This window comes from Calidris pugnax, unplaced genomic scaffold, assembly GCF_001431845.1.
Source record: "Calidris pugnax isolate Ruff unplaced genomic scaffold, ASM143184v1 scaffold15, whole genome shotgun sequence".
Taxonomy (NCBI): Eukaryota; Metazoa; Chordata; class Aves; order Charadriiformes; family Scolopacidae; genus Calidris; species Calidris pugnax.
Window position 1 is genome coordinate 6355250 of NW_015090774.1, and position 21823 is coordinate 6377072.

At 39.4% G+C, this 21823-nt stretch overlaps 1 protein-coding gene across 1 annotated transcript in view; it reads left to right on the forward strand.

Annotated features, from left to right (window-relative positions):
* DCHS2 (dachsous cadherin-related 2) overlaps nt 1-21823 on the forward strand; it is a 118478-nt gene that overhangs the window by 37872 nt on the left and 58783 nt on the right. The window contains exons 3-4 of the mRNA XM_014943042.1: nt 8549-8740; nt 18673-18904. Coding sequence (XP_014798528.1) covers nt 8549-8740; nt 18673-18904 — 424 coding nt within the window. The remainder of the gene's footprint in view (nt 1-8548; nt 8741-18672; nt 18905-21823) is intronic.

The following is a 21823-nucleotide window of genomic DNA, read 5'->3' on the forward strand; positions in this document are numbered from 1 at the left end:
TGTGCAATTAGCACAGAATAGGGAAATTTTTGTGCTCTGCTGTTGCTTGGCAGAGGTACTCAGACTTGGAGCTCTGTAGCTTACTAAAGTTAATGAATAAAAATGGATTTGTACTTAAACTCTTAACAGTGCATAGCAAGGTTTTAGCATGTTATAAAATCTAAAATTATAGTAGAGTATGTGAGCAGCATTAATGAGTGGATGGAGCTGCTTTTACTGAAAAATAGGGGTCTTGACTTTCATGATTAATAAGGCTTTAGTCCTGCAAATATTTGCTAGTCACTATGAGTATTAGTTTTCCTTCCTCAGAAATATGTTCTCTTTTAATTTCTGTTCTTCCAGTTTACATAGGCAATAAAAATAAATCATGTTATATTTGCGCAATGAGAAAGAAGGCAATGTAGACCAAATAGGCTGACAGAGTGGACAGTCCTTTTAGCAGACATTTTCAGTGCTGGAACCTGTTTCCTGCTCCTAAAACACATTTTACAACCACTACTCTAGCATGTAATTAGTAGGCAATAGCAGCACTGCTGCTTGCTATGAATTCAGACACGAACAACTATAATTTGTGATGGTCTGGATCCAGTTGGTGTGTTAAGTGTGATAAGGGCATGCCTTTCAGATCGGGCCTGTCTCCTACGCTTCTAGATCATCAGTGGGATTTAGCAGCTCGTGCTGTTTTGTGGAGGGCATAGCAACGAAACTGAAGGCATGTCAGGAGCTTTGGATTAAATGGGAATGAATTGTGGGTCTGGCTAGCATCAGAACAGGAACTGCAGATTATTATGCGGACTGAAATGTCCTGTTCTGCCTGGATCTGGACTTGGCTTGCTGGATGATGCCTGGTTTTCAAAATAAAAGCATGATGCTGTAGGTACTTACGCTGTTTTCTCCTCCAGTGATTTTCATCTTTCTTGCTTTCTATAGACTGACTTAAAACAGTAAATCAAAGATATGTAAATATTTTTATTGGCAGGTTTGCTCGTTGTCATCAGTTATATACATAGAAGAGCAGAGAAGGCAAAAAGATAAAATCTCTTAATTGTTCATTGAAGAAAATGTTTCCTTTCTTTTACTTGTCTTGGAGAAGATGCAGAACATTACGAAAAAACCCCAATGTGGTTTGTGGTGCTAAAAAGATAAAAATCAGTGTGATCTTTTATGAGAGATTCATATATGAAATGGGGTTACTCTTACCTGTAATCTTGTAGTTTATTAAGGCACCCACAAGCAAAAAAAAATCCAGTAAGCACAAAATACGTTTGCTGAACCATTTCATAACTGTTTGAAATGCCAAGACCAAAAGCTTTATGATAATTGAGAAACGTAGAGCTTACTTGAGGCTACAGTGAATAGCACATTCCACATGCTGTCATTGAGCACATTGTATATTTTGCATCTCCTAGCTAAAGAAGAGTTGGATTCTCACTCCTTCAATTATCACCCTAGTGGATTGTAGGGAACTCAGCTAAGAAAAAGTGAGTTGTTTTCCAGGCCATTATGTTAGAGGGGTGTGTGGTTCTGTTGTTTGGTTTTGGTTTGTTTTTTTTCCTTCAGGCCAAAGGTGCTGGGTACAGAAGGAAAGGGCAGGGTTGAGCAGCTTTTCCTCTCCAAATGGAGTGGCATGGCTAAAAGTTTTGTCTTGTTTTCTAGGTGTTGTTTTTTTGGGACTAAGCTACCCGTTTGTTTTCTAAGGAACCTGAAGGCCATTCCTAATTATATGGCAGGTTGACATCTCCAGTGGGAGAATTGTGATGAGTCTCTTAACACTCTAGTATTGTATCCAGCCCTCTCTGTCTGCTTGTGTATAGGTTTCTGTAATTCTAACTTAAAGAGTTTTGAGATTTAATTAATGAATATGTCTGATGAGACTTGAATGAAGCAGTCAGGAGCACCTTTGGAAAACTGATGACAGTTCTGGGAGTGACATGGGGGAATCAGTGTCTGCTACAGGAGAGGTTAGCAAGGTAGTGTCTGCGTACCGCTTCCTGTCAGGTGTTCAACTCTGGTACTCTCTGTGCTGGAGGAGGTGAAAAGAATGCAGAAAGACTCACATTAGTCAAGTCCATTGACCTGATCAGTACAGTGGAGACATTTTGCATCAGAGCAAGGATGAGGAGTAAGGATTTTGCTATTTGTTTTTGGAGTATGTGGTACCTGTGGTGGTTGGCAAAGTGATGACAGTGCCAGTTGAATGTTCACATTAAATGCCAGATTTTATTTTGGTTTGTGGCTTTCCAGGTGGGGATCTGTTTGAGGATGAGGAGTGGGGATTTCCCTGTTGTCACTGCAAAATGTGGTTCAAGGACAGGCTGTTAGGTCCTCAGGCAAATAATTCCTATTCTTGAAATCAAGGCTTCTGCCTTTGGGACTTAAGCAAGTAGATCTGAGGCTTTATTCCTATTTCTGTGCATTTAAACCTGTAGTATCAGGAAGATGGGCAGTGATTAAGCATGTTCAGAAGACAGATAAAAATCCAGAGAAGTAATGTATTTATTAACACTCAGGTTTGGTGTCAGCATTATTTTCTGCCCTGCCTCAGGCAGCTATGAGGTGAAGGTCATTGGTTTGTATTTTATACGCTATTTTCTTCCCAAACAGGGTTATAAGTGAGGGCACTGAATTAGAGATGTCTGATGATGTGTGTTCCTGGCAGCTCATGTGCTAATTTCACAGGCATAGTTATACCCAAATGACTCTCTCTGGAGAACATCAACTCCCAGTAATTCCACTACCAGTACTTCTACAACCTAATTTTATGGACAGCATGCCACCAACAGAGGCTGCTCCTCTCCTTCCCTGTGACCAGTGACCTGGCACAAAGGTCTGGCATAGAGGATTTTTCAGCCATTCTGGGGGTTTCTGGGTTGTTTGTGGAATGCAGGAATCATCTGGTAAGGGTCTGCTACTGGACATTGCCATACCACCATGAACTGGCCTGGTGTCCTTCAATCCTTTAATTGGAATGATGTTGGGTTTTGGTTGGTGATATCTGCAGGACAGGACCATTCATCAGCAGCAAAACTATCATTGAACCGTTTTCTTTCCATTTCCTGGTAGTTTCCCTGTGTCTGTATCTGTCTGTTGTGTCCTGTCTTACATTTCGATGATGAGTATTTTGGAGTAGCAGGGTATGTTTGCATCTACCTTATGTTTTCATTTTCTTTAAAACTGACTGCTTGAAATTAACTTGCTTGTCACGATGTCCGCAAAACTGAAAGAATTAAACACATTTTATGCACAAAATAAAAATCTGTCTTATGCTCTGACATTAAGGGTCCCCCAAACAGATTTTATGAGCTATGAAAGCTGTGTCTTGGTTAGCTGAAATCAAATGGAGTAAAAGTGACAAAATATGTGGTATGGGAGCAATTCCTAAGCCATGAAAAAATGATTTAATATTTTTTAGTCTCATTTAATTACTATCAGAGATGACCACTGTCATGAGTTATTTGGCCAAACTGCCTGCTCTTTCCCATTGTACTTTTATTCTGTTGATCTGAAAGCCATAAAATTAATTCTGATCACCCACATGTGAAATTCAGCATTGCAAAGCAGTCAGCTTTAAGGCTGCATGCTCTAAATCCTAGAAATGGTCTTTACATAAGATGCAAAGTGCATGGCCCTGAATTTTTGATCTGCACAGTTAATAAGATTGTATTTTCTGATGTGGTTTTGTGTGCACAGGTCATTTCTCCTCTTGCATATAAATTAAAATATTTGCTCTGCTCTTCAAAATATATTCAGTTGTTATAAACCAGGAAATAATGCCTAGGAAAGAAAGAAGAAACAGAAGTAACTTTTTCTATGGTGGATTTGGAGTCTAGACAGTGTACAAACAGGCTAAAGAATATAGGCTACAGAAAGCATGACAGGAGAAGTCCAGTCAGTAGCTGTCCATACCATGACTTTTGTTGGCTTTTAAAAATGTTCCTTGGGGAAATACTTTGTCCTGTTCTTCCTTATTCCGAAGTTTACACTCCTTAATAAGATGTGTCTTCAACTTAGTGTATTGAAAAGATACTTAGTGAAAAAATGAGATAGGGCATTCTTTTTTCCTCCTTTTTCTTTCTCCTATATTCCAATCTCATATTCAGCCTAACTCTTACAACAGACTTATTACAACTTGGTACTCTCTTGCCTCCTGTGTCTCCAAGGCATATAAATCCTTTCAGCTCTATCACCTCCATGATATTGCCGACATACAACACTCTTGATCAATCCACTGTGAAAATTCCTGCTGCTGCCTTCATTTCCTCCTGCTTGGACTGCTGTAATTCACAGCTCTCAGGTGCTTAACTGCTGTAATGCTCTGTAGGTTTGGTAGTAGTGCAGTACGCTGTCATAACCTGACGGACGTATTCTGAACCATGACTACTGTGTGCTTTAATTTCTAAAATCTGTGGTAACTTGTTCCCTTTATCTGTATCTGAAGACTTGAATTTGTTAGTATGTGTTTACTGGGTTCCTCCTCCTAAATCAGCTTGCATTGATAATAGTTAATTGCTCCCCTGGCCTCAGATGTAGTACCATTCAACCTCATCTCTGTCTGCTACGATAGATTTTTCATTTGCTTTTAATTCCAGATTCTTCCCTCTTCAAATCAAAGATTCCATGGGCAAAATTGCTTAAAAACCAGGACTATTAAGTGGGTGGAAATTCAATGGATGCGAAGGAGTTGAACATGAAGAAAGATCATATTTTTATAAATGCAGAAATTGATGCCATTTAGTTCTGCTGCCTGAGAGCTGATTAAAGTAATTGAAGTTGATCACAATTAGACCTTCACATTTGTATTGCTTTGAACTGAAGCAGTTTTATTTAAATTCATCATACATTATTCCTTCGCATGTACTGTTAGAAGACTGCATAATTTACAAGAAAGAAAACAAGTCACTGAACATAATGGGCTAAACTTCTAACAATACCCTCGAATTTCACACCTGCAATTAATCACCCACACTCAATTGCAGACATAAACGTTAACATTTACACATGTAACTGCATACGGGCACAGGGAGACAAAACCTTTCAGTATTACCACCCACATTAGGTTTCAGGAAAGAAATACTTTTCTTATAAGAGCCAGGTAAATTACTGTTCCATAGCATCAGGGTGGCAGAATACCGAGAGCACACTAGCCCTATGTTTTAATGTTTTTTTATGATAGAAATAGCGAAGTACAAAGCTGGTGAAATATGTGTGTTGTAGACTTGATTTATATACAGCTGTAAAGCGTTTTTAGGGCCAGATCTTTGTTCCCCTGAAGTTGAGTGTGAGTTTTGCCTTTAGCTTCCCGAGAAGGAGTGGTTGGCTGGGGGTCAGGAGTGGCTGTGTGTTCCACCCCGTGCTGCAGCTGGGGATGCAAACCACAAGGGTGTGAAAGGACCAGGAAGGGCTCTGTGACCACAGGGCTCCCGTAAGAGGATTTTTCTATTTGCAGCACCAGAAATGGTGTAATGGTTGTCAGTGCTCTGAGAAGCCATTTGGAAAAAAAAAAAAAAGGGTGCATTGGCGTATGTGGCACAATCACTGTAACAGTGATAATTCTTCTGAAATATAGCAAATCTCAAGCATCCCGTGCAGAAGTGGAGAATTCCACAGGGTGCTTAAAAACAAACAAACCCCAACAAAGAAAACAACCGCATCTAACTGAAATAACACATGTATCTTTTGGGCTGTCCGTCATGTTAAAATTCTGATGGAAATAACTGAGGAAGAATTTAGAGTCTCTGGGTCTAGAGTAAGTTTTAGCTTTATAATTTGCCTTGGCACTTTTTCCATGGTTTCCCTTTCCCCACTTCTATGCTTTTCAGCCTTCCCAAGCCATGTTTTTGTTCATTTGGTTTTAATTCAGTCCCAGTTCAGTATCTGAATGCCAGAACGATTCCTCTATGGGCAAAGAAGTGAGCGTGTGATGGAGGCACTGAACGATCCTTGAGGCTGTGTTTGTACGAGTAAGAGAAGGAGCCAAGGGCTGTTCTGGGGCCCTAAGGCCAAATGACCTGGCACAGCTTTTGTCTATGAAGCTAAATTCATTTACATCCTCAAAACAGGATGACCTCATCCAAACTTATTGCTAGGAATAGTCCTTGGCCTGTCCTGCTTGGTCTTTTTTGAAACCATACCTAAAACTCTGTCAGATGTCTATCTGTACAGGAAGTCACGTGCAGATCCCTGCCTTGACCTGTCTATGGGTCTCACCTTTCCAACCTGGACCAGATGCGGGTGATGGCTGGTACAGGTCTCCTCTATGACTCCCGCCAGCTTTCCAAAGCTCCATTAAGGTCTTCAGGCATTGTACTTGCATAGGTAGGCTGATGGAAAAAACACAAGGTTGATCTTCTTCAAGAATAAGTAGAAAATGAAAGCAGTTGAGGAGGAGAAATCCCTTAAGTATCTCCAATAATGACAAACTAGAGAACTCAAGATGCTGACTCTTTTAATGTATACCTATTTTTGTAAGTTATTTTCTTCTGAGATATTTGTAAATTTAAGTGAAAACTTCCACAATGGAATATGCCAGAGAAGAGCCAAACCCAGCACAAATTATTTTGTTATTGGAGAGCTGTAAAATTGAAGGTAAAATTGGAGAGCTGTAAAATTGAATGGAGAAAACTGTTCTGTTTATCAAATACTTATTTAACCAGTCCACCCCTTGTCCAAAGAGCAAGAGTTTCACACTTGAGCATCCAGTTGACTTGACTTTTGGAGGCTGTTGAAGCAGCACAGTTGTGTAGCAGTTATAACATAGCCATGCGGTGGTTTATTCCTTGGCCCTGCTGGACACGGAGAGGGAGGTCTCTGGTGCAGTCCTGGCTGCTCAGGCAGTCTCCAGTTGGGTCTCAAAATTTGAGGATAGAGACCTCAGCCTCTCTGGCCAGGGACCCTCTTCTAGTGCTGAATCAGCTTTGTAGCGAAAATATTGCCTTAGGTCCAGCCAGGACCTCTCCAGCTTCAGCTTGTGACTGCTGATTCCCCCTCTCCTGCCCTGCACATGGGGACAGAGCCTGCTGCTGTCTTTCCGGTAACAGTGGGCACTGGGGGTGGCTACATCCTTGTGTAACCTTCTCTTCTTCAGGATAAACAAGCCAGTTCCCTCAGCCTCTCCATATACATATACCTATGTATTGGCAAAACCTATTGGTACAGTAAATATTTATTGAAATATTTTAAGGGGTGTGTTGATTTCTGTCTCTCCCCACGTATGTTTAAAAAAACCCCAAATAACTTAAAAAAAATTTCAGATATGTTCTGTTTTAAATTTTAAAATCACCTGATGGCTTTAAAGTATTTAATGCTTTCTAGAAATTAGTGGGGGTTTATGCTTTCTAGACTAGTCAGTGCCTTAATGCCACGTTCAGCTAAAGAGTATTGACTCCCTAAGGTTTGTGTAATGCTTTGTGCATCCTTTAAAACCCAGCTGAGGGAAGGTGATGCAGCGTGTTGAAAGTCACCCCAGGTTTTCATAGGCTTCTGAAAGCATCTTGTGTACATCCAGCATATTGGTCTAGTCTGATCTACTGGTAACACAAGAAGACTCAAGCATAGCTGGAAAGAAGGGGAGGAACTCATGTGTTTCTGTTTGGAAATGGCCATTTTGTGCCTGGGATCAGGCTTCCCTGCCCCATGGCTACCATTGCCCTGTTGCAGCCTCTAATCATCACCTATATTTGTTTTCTCCTGCCACCCATTTTCTTTGTCAGCCAGACTTACTGTGGTTTTTTTTTCCTATTTGATGCCATGTGGTTGCAGAGGAATCTCACTCTGAAGGAAGTATTTCTTTAAAGTAGTTATTTAAAACAGAATTCACACTGCTTTTTAGATGTATTTAATATAGCTAAAAAGAAAATACGTTAGCCTTGTTTGTCATTCAGCAGTTATAGCTACGTGCAAGACTACACTGACAAGGTAATTAAGTCCGTCACAGGGACTAGCTGCAATCTGTACATTTCTTGCTTTGGGCTGTGCATGCATGCAATGGTCACATTTATTTGTGTTGGTAGGGTTCTAGCTCCTTGGAGAGAGATGGAGATTAAAACCCCCTTAAGTCCTTAACTTGTACGGATCACCGTGCCACCAAACCCTTTTTCAAATTAAATACTAAATTAAACTCTGGGGAGTCTTTTAGAAAATACATTAGGTGAGAATATCCTGCAGCACTTTTCTCATCTACATGTGATGTGGTCTCCAAGGTAAAAGGGAAAAGTAGCTTAAGGCATGAACTAATTTGGCTTAATGTATATGGCTTGTCCAGTCATGGGAGGTCCACTTGATTGAGATAATAATTGACAGATGAACAAGTAATGTTAAAGACAGGTCTAATCGATCTTAGATGCTTGTTACAATAATTACATTGTCAGTAGCTGAGTCGTCATTTAAAAAATTTTAGACAGCTTAGGTAGCAGAGTGTTGTTGTATTTATTACGTGTATGTGCATTTGCTTCTACAACACAAACAGATAACTTTAAAACAATCATGATTTTTGAATGAATAAGTAATAGTTTCCCTGGCTTCATTTTTTATCTGTGTTGTTTCTCTGCAGGTCAAGGCAACAGATGCAGATGCTGACCAGTTTGGTGAAATTGAGTATTTTCTGTATGATGGATTTCATTACTATGAAAAATCCAAAGCCTTCCAGATTGACCCACGTACTGGTCAGATCTGTGTGTCTCAAGACATTGACAGAGAAGGAGATCCAGCCACTTATGATCTCTTAGTAAAAGCTACAGATGGGGTAAGTTTCTCCTTCCCATACTGCCAGGTTTGTGAATTCATTTGCAAATTTGGATGTGCTGTATACTTTTAAATGAGAATGCAATGACTATGTAAAAATTGCTTGAATCTGAATAAAATTTCTTACCCCTACAGAGGGCATGAACCATAAATTTTGACTCAAATTGATAAAATTGGCTGTGAAATCCCCAATTACTCTTAAACAAGTTGTTGATAACCACTTCTAGGATGTGTTAGTCCCTGCTGGTTTTCCTCCTCTTGGAAACAATGGGCTCCAGGTTACCTCTGCTCGCCTCTTCCAAGATGACAGCAGCAGGAACAAACCCACAACTTGTGCTAGAGCTGCGTGGCGACTGTGGGTGCCACAGTAAAATTCCTTGTCCTTACTAGTCAGCTGATGCCATTGCTGCTGCTGTGGCTGGGTACAGCCTGCCTGCAGCAGCGTGTCTGAAAGTTTTCCCACTTTACAAGATCTGGTTCTTAGAAGTGGGTATCCATGACACAGCAAGGGCAGGGGTAGTTGTATGTCATGAAAAAGTCTGTTTCAGATTTTGGTTTGGCAAGGAGGAGACATTAGTTGTGGAGGGAACACGTTGAAATGTCTAGGTGTGGACACTTGATCTACCAGGTGCCACGTAACAAGAAGATTTTGGTAGCGTGCCTCCTGAAAAAGAATGGAAGAAAATAATTCCTGGGTTGATTTTATTATGAAAGTATCCAAAGGTGATTTGCAATGAGAGGCCCAGGAGTCCAGCCGGTACTTTTCTAAAATTTCTTCAGCTTTAGAGGTCAACTGTGAAGAGGTTGAATAAAAAGGTTACTGGTTGGTTGCAGATGTTATATTTAACATTTTAAAAAAGTGTCCTTATGTTATTCAGGTCACATTTTGCAGCACGATTTGAAGTGAAAAGCATTGAAATTAAATTATTTCAGGCTCTACAGTTTTTATTTCACACTTTCAGTATTAACCTTGCATTTTAGATATTGTCCTAAGTGCATCTAAGTTAAAAAAAATACAGTGGTGATATAAATACTGTATTTTTCATTAAAATGTCTATGCTTTTTGTTATAGTACACTGAAGAAACTTGGACTCTGACTTCCATATTCATGAGTAGATGAACTTAAATAACTGCAGTTGATGCTTCGTATTTTTGAGAACGTAGGAGTTGAGTATACATTTGTATGCTGTTGAATCTAGATATATGTGTAACAGTTAAGCAATTCATCTGCTTCTTTTCTTTAGCTATCGCTATTCAGTGTTTATTTCAGAAGCAGCAGCAGCATTCTCTTGTGTTAATAGTGCCTTCAGCAGTATGCCCTTTCTTCATAGATTTCTTTTGAGGAGAAACAATGAGATAAGAATATGTATTTTTTTTTGTTTGTATGTTTGCTTCCTGACTCTAACTTGTTTGAATGTCTAATAATTAAGAATGTAAGTCTTTCAGTTAGCATAGCATCTGTCAGCTTTCAGCAGACATAAGCCTATGTGCCCATTTTGGAATTTCTTTAATTGGTGATTTCTGCCTTAAATTGTTTTCTTAGCAAAATTTTGTGGCATACACTTGAGTACAGATTTCCAAGCCTTGAAGAATAAAGCAGCAGTATTACAATATATAACAGTAGAAAATTACATATTCTGCTATGTAATTCATCAATAAGTTCATAATTACTTTTTTTTCCCTCACATACATGGTTTGAAGCTGTATAGATGTAAAGAGCACACACACATATCTGGAAACCTAAGATTAGTTTTATTAATATAGGTGAAGTTGAGAGCTGAAAAATAGGAGTGAAGTTCTGACAAGTTTCTTAGCTATCCAGTTTGGTCCAGAAGATTATTTTGAAAATGTGAACGAAAATAGGTTTATATGAAAAAAAAACTTGATGCATTTTTTGGCTAAATTATTGCTCCAGTGATAAATCTTGCATCAAAAGTTAAAGGAAAACAGCCAATGCACTGAAACTATAGATTATTTCATTTTTAAGTAGGTCTGTCATTTATCCTCATTCAGCAACCTTGTGTTTTCAGAAGTTCAATAATGGGGAGAGGGGGTTCAATTTTTGATTGCCTTGTCTGTGACAGGCAGGACTTGATATTCTCACTGGAACTCAGCACTTTGTAGATCCTATTGATTTCTCCTCTAAAAATTAGCTAATGTAACACCTAAATGCTAAAGCACCTAAAGTCAATATAAGCTTTTCAAAGTGTTCAGTATATCTGAACTTATGTGTAGCCATTCCACCTTTACAGCAGAATTGTAGTAGGATATTTTGTCTCCTGACATACAGCTGCTGAGTTTGATGGATTAAAGATGTCAGATGTGGGGTTCAAAGTAGGGGCTGTGATCAGGGGAGAAGTGTATGCAGAAAAGAGAGAGGAAGAGTGAAGGGTCACTGTTGACAAAGGGAAGGGAGAGAGATGAAGAGGAAAGAAAATAACAATGTTAATTAAAAGTGAGGAGGAAAAAAAAAAGCATTTTCCAGGTGGTGCTCAGTTTATCTTACAGCAAAACTCTCAGTTTCCTCCTTATGTGTAGCCACTCCACCTTTACAGCAGAATTGTAGTAGGATATTTTGTCTCCTGACATACAGCTGCTGAGTTTGATGGATTAAAGATGTCAGATGTGGGGTTCAAAGTAGGGGCTGTGATCAGGGGAGAAGTGTATGCAGAAAAGAGAGAGGAAGAGTGAAGGGTCAGTGTTGACAAAGGGAAGGGAGAGACATGAAGAGGAAAGAAAATAACAATGTTAATTAAAAGTGAGGAGGAAAAAAAAGCATTTTCCAGGTGGTGCTCAGTTTATCTTACAGCAAAACTCTCAGTTTCCTCCACCTGTTCGTGCCTACTCCATTACATGCTTTTGGAGCTTGTTGGTCATGTCTTTTATGCATTGTGTAAAAAGCGTAATGGGAGAACTGAAACTGCTCATGAAAGGCAAGTGGAAACCAGATTCTGTTAAACTGGTGTTAGATAAAAATCCTGTGAGAGCTTATGGGAGTGCCCTCGTTAATTCAGTGGGGACAAGACTGTTCATAATGTTAGTGTTAGCCTTTTCAGCTGGCAGCACTGATTTTGGTCCCAAAGTCACATACATATTTGGTGATACTCCTTGAAATGCCTTTATATGAAAAGAAATCATGTGTCTAGGTTTATAGAAAAGTGTTTGCACTGAATCCCATAGCACCTGTGTCTCTCTCCTGGGGTCTCTGTTGGGACTGTGGCAGACTGAGAGCTCCAGTAGTGAGGGTGACCCTCCTGTGATTCACATGACAGCTCTGCCTGGGACACCCCCTGCTAAAACAGCACCCTTGGTCTCAACAGTTGTATTTCTGTACTTGTAACAGATCAGAGACAGTTTCAGTAGGCATTTGGGGTGTCTTTGAATTTACAGTCAGATGACATTTCTTATAATGATGATAAAAAAGTATTTTTTCTCTCTCTCTGGAAAAAAAGGGAAGTTTGATGAAGCTATGTTGCTTGGGGAACCTTCACAAACACTTGAGAGAGATTTAGAGAGGCATACTGTGAAATCAGCTCTTGTAAAGAGGAAAATATAGGAAAACGGGAATTCTAATAAAAGTATTTGCATGTTCTCAAAAGCAGTATGGGGATAAAATTGCTACTTTTTATTTTTAATATGTGCAAATTAGGTCTGATATGTTATAGTTCTTTTGTTTGGCTGTTTTGTTTGCTTTCACAACGTGACTGAAATGGACACACTGTTGTGTGTTTTTCACTATTTGCTTGGGGGGGTCTCCAGACTACTACATATGTAAATTTATGCTTCATTTATGCTTGTTTTGTGTACTTCTGCTTTAGAGAGTCTTAACGTGAAATCATTTTCATACAGGAAACTTTTTTTTTAGCAACACTCATTTTTTTTCTGCTGTACAGTGGCAAATTTTGTTGCTATGTATCATGCATAATTCAATCTTTTTGTTAATTCATTTCCATTTTTTATGATGCCCATCATATCTTTCTCTCCCTTTCTCTTTCAACAAAATAAACAATAATGCCTGCAGCTGTTAAAGTAAACCTGTCATGATCCAGAGAAATTTAATTGGAATAATGTTAATTTAAATTCTCTCTTGTGGCATCTGTACTATCTGCTTACCGACAATTGTCTGCCCTTCAAAGCCAAAATCTGAGTTGCATAATCTTGTGGTGGCTGCACAATGAGGGATGTTCAGGAGTGTCCAACCTTGACTCTGGAAGGAGCTGGCCACACAGTTTTCTTCAAAAACTGGGGAAGATGGGATGGCCTATGCTTGTGAGAGCTGCTACTAGGCATAGACCAATTCCAGCCACAAACGTCTCTGTAGGTAACACAGTGCATGCACCAGCATGCCATCTCTTTTCATCAGTGTGGCAAGAAGTTTTGAAAATTACAGAGCACGGGCAGGGTGTTCTACCACTCCTTGTCCCCCACAACTATAAGGAGTGCCACACCACGGCTGTATACCCTACTGTGTAGGGTATTATCAGACAAAACCCATGGAAATATTTTTTGTCGGGGAATGATGGAGAGAAGCAGAAGAGCAAGCAGCCTGCCTTGGCTCTGGAGTGTGGGCATAGAGCCCTGCACTCCTTGGGCAGACCTGACTGTCTGACCTGGGGATGCATCACAGAGGGACACTAATCCTATATGTTCATCTGCTAATCTGGGATGCTCCTTCCCATGTCCTCCTGTTAGAAGCTGCTGGTGGACAGGAACACAGTTGCAGAGCTACTTCTGTGTGTGCAGGCTACGGGGCACGTCTGGTACTCGTGTTGAGAGAGTGCTGGGAAGATCCTGTGAGTGCCACAAGGACTTACAGGGTATCTGCTGTGGCTGAGGTGGTTCTGTGCAGCACAGTATGAAAGTGCTTTTGAAAGCAGGGAGGTGGTCTGCAGACCTGCAATGCAGGCAGTTTCGCCTGAGTGAAACAGCCTCCCAGTGGTGTATTGAACCTTTTGCAATGATTATGCAGCAGCTGAAACACTGAAGACCTGGCATTCCCTATAAAAGAAACAGGAATGTTTCTTTTCATCGCCAGTTGATTAGTATTAAGATAATGAGACTAAAAACTGCTGTTTTTTCTAGTTTTCTGTCTTTGTGAGTCTCAAGTCTTTTTATCCTTTTCTGGAAGTTGTTTTTTTTAAAAAAAAAATCAGTGTTGTTGTATGCTGAAAACTACTTCAAAATGCACTTGTAGAAACTAAAATAAGAAACTAAGAATTTTAAATACAGTGTTTTAAAGTAGATCATAGGTTGCATCTAATTGCACATACAAGTGCATCTGATATAATATGAAGGTACCGCTATATAGAGGGTTGTGATCACATCTGTACTGTATGCTCAAGATTATCACTTACTGACTTTACTTAGGATGATTTGCTTGCTTACACAGATGGGTGTTACCACTTGTTAGGAAGCAGTCTTTCAAAATTCAGCTTAAATGCTTTGAGAATGTTTGCATAGGCAATTAAAGTGCACATATGCAAAAAATTAAAAAAGAGAGAAAAGACTGAGCTTTAGCTTTAAGTATTTTGGAAAAACCAACCTTGCAGTCACAGAACACTTTGCTAAATCTGCCTTTCAGTATTAACTCTGATACTACACCTGCATTTCTTCAAAACCATGTCTTTTGCATGTAATTGCATGTAATGACTTTCAAGGTCTGTTGCTTAGAATTGGAACAAGGGACAAGCAGGTGAGCAGTTCACCGGAATAGTAAGAGTATTTTTTCTTTCATGAAGGTGTGTTTTCTTTTAAAATAAGAAAAAAATTCCTAATTTCATGTGATGAGGTTAAGTTTAAGTTTTATCATGGAAAGAAGAGACCAGGCTTGGGCTTCAAGGCTGAAGTGCAATTTTGGGGTGAATTTATAGTGTATTCTGAGCTCTTTCAACTTCACCTCTTACATCACTTCCAGCAGATTTTGAAATTGCCCGTCAACGTAGAGTATGAAGTTAGCACCTTTTATGTCACTGCTCATTTTTAAACAGGTACTGGAATAATTCATTAAACATGTAAACTCTGCAAGTTACATAGATTGGTATTTATTTAGATTCTGAAGAACTTCTAATTATACTGAAAGCTTAGTGACTCTCTTACTGCTTTTCTGCATAGAAAAATACTTTGTCCTTCATCTCCTTCTTCTTGGTAAACTACACTGCTGTCCCATTTTCTTTGTCTTTTACACTGAAGCCATTGAAATGTAGAGATAAGAGCTCAACACTCACAGGCAAAGCTTCTGAAGAAGTTGAGGCTTTTGCAATAATTTATGGTGTCTCTTCATTTTGGCAGCATTGCGACTTCAAGGCAACATATCTTTTAGGTTTAACACCAAAAAAAAAAAAGAAAATATGTCTTCGTGTCAGAAATGCTGTATATCACAGTTTAGTTTGGAACAAAAATTTGACAGCACAATTCACTGACAAAATTGTTGGAGGCTGTCATGAAAATCTTGATGGATTCTTAAGCATTCTACAGCATCAAGATGAAGAAATGCAGCTATTTGAAGTAGCACCATTTCTGTTTATTAACCTAAAGAGTCTCTCTTGCCAAAGGCAGCATAATTTAATTTTTTTTGAGGCATGATAAAGAGGTGTACTAATAGCTTTATATTTTCACACAAATTTGGTCCTGCCAAAGTAAAGAAAATACTACCTACTGTTATTTTGATTTAGTGGTAATTTCCTGTGTCCCCTTTTTGTTCCATGGGAGACACAACTCTCAGGATTCTGACGAAGAAGCTGTTGTAATTGTGACTTGTGCTGCATCAAAAAGCACAACAGTAGTTAAAAATACTTGAACATCTGAGAAAAGGGATTTTAAAATTAACAACTGTGCCTTTCTGTTGCTTGTAACATGTTTTGACAAGTGTAATTTTTTGTTAGCAACAGACTTGTTTAAATCAGCCTTCATGTTTTGGAAGATGTACTACGTGGTGCTTGCTTCTGAGTAGCTGAAGTATATCCATGTGGTTAGAAAGAGAAGCAGTTTGTTCCTTCTCACCTGGGATAATACTTAAAAATTTTCATAGCCAGAGCAAGAACTGTAACATAACCAGTTAATATCATAAGTTAATATTGTACTTGACTCATGTGAGGAGATACCTTGCTTATTCAGGAGAAGAGGGATCTGTTTCCATCATAAATTTGGTTCATCTTCTGAGAGATTAGATAGCTAGTACATCTCCAACTTGCTTCTCCTATATACTTTGAATTAATGCATTTACAAAGCCTTTGTAGTCTTTACATAACTCCATAGGATAAATACAAATTGGCCGGAGGTTGTTTTTTTTTTCTTCATGTCAGTTTAGCAATAATAAAACTTGGAAGAAGCAGCTAAACATGAGTTCTCATGAGTTCTTTTAGCTTGGCTTCATGTTGTTCCAAACTTTGCCTCTTTTTAGATGCTTTTTATTCTTGACCTCACTTTTTTCGTGGCTCTCTTCCCTTAAAAATGTTTCCGATTCCTGTCCTAAAGTACCTGGAAGCTGTGGAGCCACGGAGAATCTTCTGACAATGGGCTTGGATGGAGCACATAGGGCTCCCCTTTTAGCTCCTGTGCAGGGATTTCCTTCCTGTGGGAATCAAAGTGTTGGGGAAGGGGCTCACCATGAAGCGGGGTTGGGGTGTTGTCAGAGAACCCACAAGTTCTGCACATCTCCATTTCCCCATATCAGCACAGGGTTTCATGACTGTCTTAGTAGTTTGAGGCTGGTGCTAGCCCAGTGCCCTTCACAGTTTTGGTCCCCAGATGCCTGGGCTGGCTGCCTCAGCAGCCTGGAAGCATGCCATGCTTTATTTTCTTTGGAAGTAAACCCAAGCACACCAGGAGGATGTGGGTCAGATCTCCTAGTCTGCGGGTGAAACATAGACACGTGTGCACAAGATCATCTTAATTTTCCACATACTTCAGCTTTCATGGGAATGTCAGTGCCAACCAATATTGAGGTAATATTACCGCATAGATGAAAAAAAACAAAACAGAAAAAAGATAAAACCTCTATGGAAATTTTTGGGAGGGTGCAGATAGTATTCTTTTGCCCAATAAGTCAGACCCTGGGGATATGATAAGTAAACCTTCAAAAATAGTTTTGGGGGAGACTGTCATGCTGCAGGACAAGTCTAAAGAAGTAGTATCTAGTCTGAATCATTGGATAGTTTCATGAAGGTCAGGTGTAAAAATAATTGACATGAACAATTAGGTTGCAGAAATATGCAACCTAGTTATTTTTTTTTTATATATATCATGGCTACTGTGACTGCAAAATTAAGTTTGGACTTGCTCAGCATAACTTGTCATGTGTATGCACCAACATCTGATCTGCGTCAGCAGTTTCAGTAGGTGAGTAATTGGTACAAGCACAGCACTCTCAGTGTGACTTTGAAGAGTGCAGGGTTCTTCCTCAGTCTGTACGTTGAAGCACTACGTGCAGGGTGTGCAGGCTGTACGGACTTGTGCTCCTTTGTGCCTCTGTGGTACTTGTCAGCGCCCCAGCATTCACCGTTCGCTGTGCCACGAGTAGAACTGCTTTCTTGTATCAATGTCTAATTGTTACGGTTGTAAAATAACCTTGGAAACATGAACCCCCCCAAACTGATAAAGGGAGTCCACAGGAAGCACGAGGTAATGCCTCTGAGAAGTAAATTGCCATTTGTTTCACTCAGGGCCCTGTGGAGCCTACACTTCAGCACCCACAGAATTGTCTTGTTTCCAGATTGTCACAACATTCAGTGCTTTGCCCTGGAATATTGCGATTTTGCTGTAGCGTGGTTTGATAAGCCAGCTTGCAGTTGTTCCTCGCTTCTCCAGTTTCACTGCAGAGCAAGGCTAAACATGATCCCGTGGCTGCCTGCCTGGTATTTCAGTGGGCTCTTGGTGGGCACCTGTAGCAGGAGCTTCAACCCCATGGAGAGCAGCACAGCTGCTGGACCAGGGTCGCAAAGAGGTACGGTGCCAAAGCTGCGACTGACGCCTGGCTCTTCTCTCAGCTCTTTCTGTAGGGAAAAGAAACAAGAGCAGAGAAGTTGAGCCAAGCCCCTAGAAAGTGTGGTGAGATGATGTCTTCCCCTGTAAAATCACGAACATGTTGGAAATAATTTTTATATAATCAGTTATGAATTTTATATCAAGAGATTGTTTCAGCTATTTGCTTCAGTTGAATTTGGTATTGTTCTATCTCTGTGTACATAAAGTGGAGGTGTGGGGATGTAGACAAGCACATGTGCATACATATAGATACATATACACACACACACACAAATACATGTATGTATAGACACACACACACACTGCATGAGCAGAACTGCTTAAACCTGCCAGGATGGCAAATTGAGGATAGGTCTTGCAGGCAGCAGCCTGACAGGTCAGCTTTTTGCTGTCTTGCACTTCTCTGCCCTCAGCTAATCAACAGCTGAAAAAGCATCATATTCGCTGTTTTGGTGGTCTTGTTTTTAAATCTGAAAGAATCATAGGCAGAAAGAAGTTATTCCCGCTTCACTGGAGCACCAGTCACCTGAGGGGGATGTGTTTCTAGGGCAGAAAGCCCTGACTTTCATCTGTGAAGGAGTAAGTGGTGTATAGGTGATTACAGTAAAAGCAAGTGAGGTTAGACTAGCAAGGACTTGACATGTGTAGTGCTCTTTAGTATTAACAAGAATAACTTTCTGTTCAGGCCTCACTGTCATAAGAAGTTGAACTTCTTTGTGTATCCAGTCCGTCCACTGGAGTTGTTCTGAACATGTAGCTTGCCTAAATGCAGTATTTTGGGGTATTACAGATACTGTAAGTTGCTTGTAACAAACATTTTCATTGCTCAATGTTGTTGCAGCATGTTCTGTTTCCTAATGATGGGCTGAAGCCTGATGTGCATCATTCTATTGTGTACGCTTTTCAAATTGACCTTGTATTTTGTTTTTATCTTTCTGATTTACCCAACAGGGTGGGCTGAGCGCCCAAGCTTTTGTTCGCATCGAGATAGAAGACATTAATGATAATCACCCTGTTTTTGAACAAGCCACCTATGTGACGAGCATCAGCAGTCACACACAGCCAGGAACAGAGATCATCAATGTTGTTGCCACAGACAGAGATTCGGGAATATATGGCATTGTCACATATGAACTGGTCCCGGGAGAATTTTCTTCTCTTTTCACAGTGGATACATCCACAGGTACCGTATGAGTTTATGATTCGGAAAGGCCATAATTATACAACATGTATCTTTTCCTTGATGATGCTTTTTTTCATTTGGAGTCATGTCATTCAGTTGAAACTTAGATTCTCCAGGAAAATAATTCTAGAGGAAGATGGAGGATTTAGGTTCAACATGAAGCCTTTGCATTCACTGGAATAATGGGAAACATACCACATGCCAGTACAATACAGGACAAGCAGTATGCCATTTATCCACTATTGTCAGCAATAAATCTATTCGTTATTGTAAGAAATAATCAAAACAGTATTTTTTACGGTAATATCTGAATTCCTGAAATATTTAGTCCTTACTTTTGAGGAGCAATAAAAGACTCTTCAAGAAGCTTGTCCTTTCATTTCATCTCTTTGTTTATGTCCTAATCTTCTTTCCCCACACTGTGCTAAATAAATCTCCATTCTGATCACAGTCTTATAATATCCCGCTGTCTCCTTGTTTGACTCAATAGTGAGCTTTGTAAGTGTCTTTTTCTGCCTTTTATTTCCTGATGTGACTCTCTCCTGGTTTCTGGAGAGGGGCTCAATGAAGGAGTGATGATGAGAGCAAGAAAACAATTATGGCAAAAGCAAATCTGGGTGAATTTTTTCAAAGGTTGAATCTCACAGATTGATTTACACAGATCCTATGGCCACAAAGCAGCCCCTATAGACTGCTTTCTAACCTTAAAATAGTTATCAACCTCAGCTGGAAAGAAAATGAGCAGTATATCCACAAATGGCCATGGTTTCTTTAAGGGAGTGGTTAACTAAACTGGAGCTACCATTGTACTTGAGAGCCAGCTCTTGCGCATGAATTTATCCTGATCAATGGTTTTGCTTCCTGCTGGTCATGGCACAGTAGATGATTTTATGTTTTAAGAGTTTTTTGTGCTGTTGTATGTGTATATTAGCTGTTTGGCATATGAAATGTTGCAAGGTTGTATTCTTTCAAAATGGTGCCTGTTTTCACTTTCTTATAAGGTCTGCAAAATATTCTGATGAACAGGAAAAACTAATCTTCTTAGGAAGTTGTCTGCTTGTCTGGGCTATTTCAGATTTTATTTAACTGTGGACTCTTAACTGCTTGTCAAATCAGATTCTTTGGGCCATAATTGATGCCAAAAATATATAGGTCAATCGATAATTAGGGAGCTGGATCTCCCCAGGTATTTAAGTGGTCATTTTAAAGCTGCCCCAGCAGGCTTGTCAGAGAGAGCCCCTGTGGATCATGCTATCAGCGCTGGCTTTGCAGCAGTCCTCTCTTTTGAAAGGTTTCTTCCTCGGATTGTGACCTTTTGGCCTTTTTTTCCAGTTTTGGCACTTTGTATAGGAAAAATGTCATGCTTAATCATGAAGACCATATGAGTTTATAAGTTACTATTATCTTGCAGCTCTATCATGGTATTTTATCAAAGGCAGACCAAATTCAGGGTGAAGTTTCCTGAGGTCATTATTGCTGACATTTCATGATGAGAAGAGCATTTAGGTCAGAGACACTATTCCCAGCATTATAGTGCTTGGAATCTGATTGTGCTTAATCAGATCTCCTGGGTAATTCACGAGGTCTGACTGTGTCTAATTTTAACATTAATATTAATGGTGTGTGTTGGAGTTTTTCCTAAAGAATACACTTTTTCATTTTGTATTTTTCCATGTCTACCTACAACTGTGCTTCTGCTCAGTTGTAGCAACCATTCTGGCAATCAAAATGATTTTTAGACTCTCAGCAAAAAATAAACATTATCAACAAAATAAACATTTAAATTGCCAACTTGTCACACAGGAGTTTTACAATATTTGCAGATTAAATAGCTGCAAAAGCTGTTCAGTATTCAGAGGAAGAAACTCTTTCTCCTTACTTCTTGTTAGGACAGTGACATTTTCCAGTTTCTATCCTGCTAAAGCTGTCTTCATATGCTTTGATACCTGGCCTAATTTAGATGTACCTCTGAAGGTTATGTGAGGGACTTTATCTAGTTATGTGGGCAATGGGCAAGTATGAAAAAATATAGGAATTCTTCAAGAAGTGGATCTCCAAACCCATAAGCCAATCAAGATGATGTTACAGTTTTGGTCTTTGGTTTTCTGATCTTGAGGACCTTCAGTCTGTTACTGATGTGTTCTGCAGTTTTTCTATTCACAGTATGGCACATTCTGTTTTATCTGCTCTTTTCACTATTTGAGGACATAAAAGAAGGCACAGGGATGGCGTTGGAATCTTCCATGGATTTGCCTTATTAAATAATTTTATTTTTTAAAATTATTATTTTTTCCTATTCACAGTATGACACATTCTGTTTTATCTGCTCTTCTCACTATTTGAGGACATAAAAGAAGGCACAGGGATGGCATTTGCATTTTGTGAACAGAGGGCAATGGGCAAGTATGACAAAATATAGGAATTCTTCAGGAGGTGGATCTCCAAACCCGTAAGCCAATCGAGATGATATTACAGTTTTGGTCTTTGGTTTTCTGATGTGTGTTGGTCTGTTACTGATGTGTTCTGCAGTTTTTCTATTCACAGTATGACACATTCTGTTTTATCTGCTCTTCTCACTATTTGAGGACATAAAAGAAGGCACAGGGATGGCATTGGAGTCTTCCATGGATTTGCCTTCTTGATAAATTTTATTTTTTAAAATTATTATTTTTTCTCACTGATAGAGCATTTAGACATGAGGGACGAAAATCAATGCACTACTCTTTTTGACTTATGTTTATTGTAGCCCTTAGTATTATACATGGATAGAGCATTTAGACATGAGGGATGAAAATCAGTGCACAACTCTTTTGCCTTATTATGTTTATTGTAGCCCTTAGTATTATACATAGCAGTGGACACAGATATTTTCAGTATTATGAGATTTAAATTAATTAGTAGTTAACCATTTGTCACATT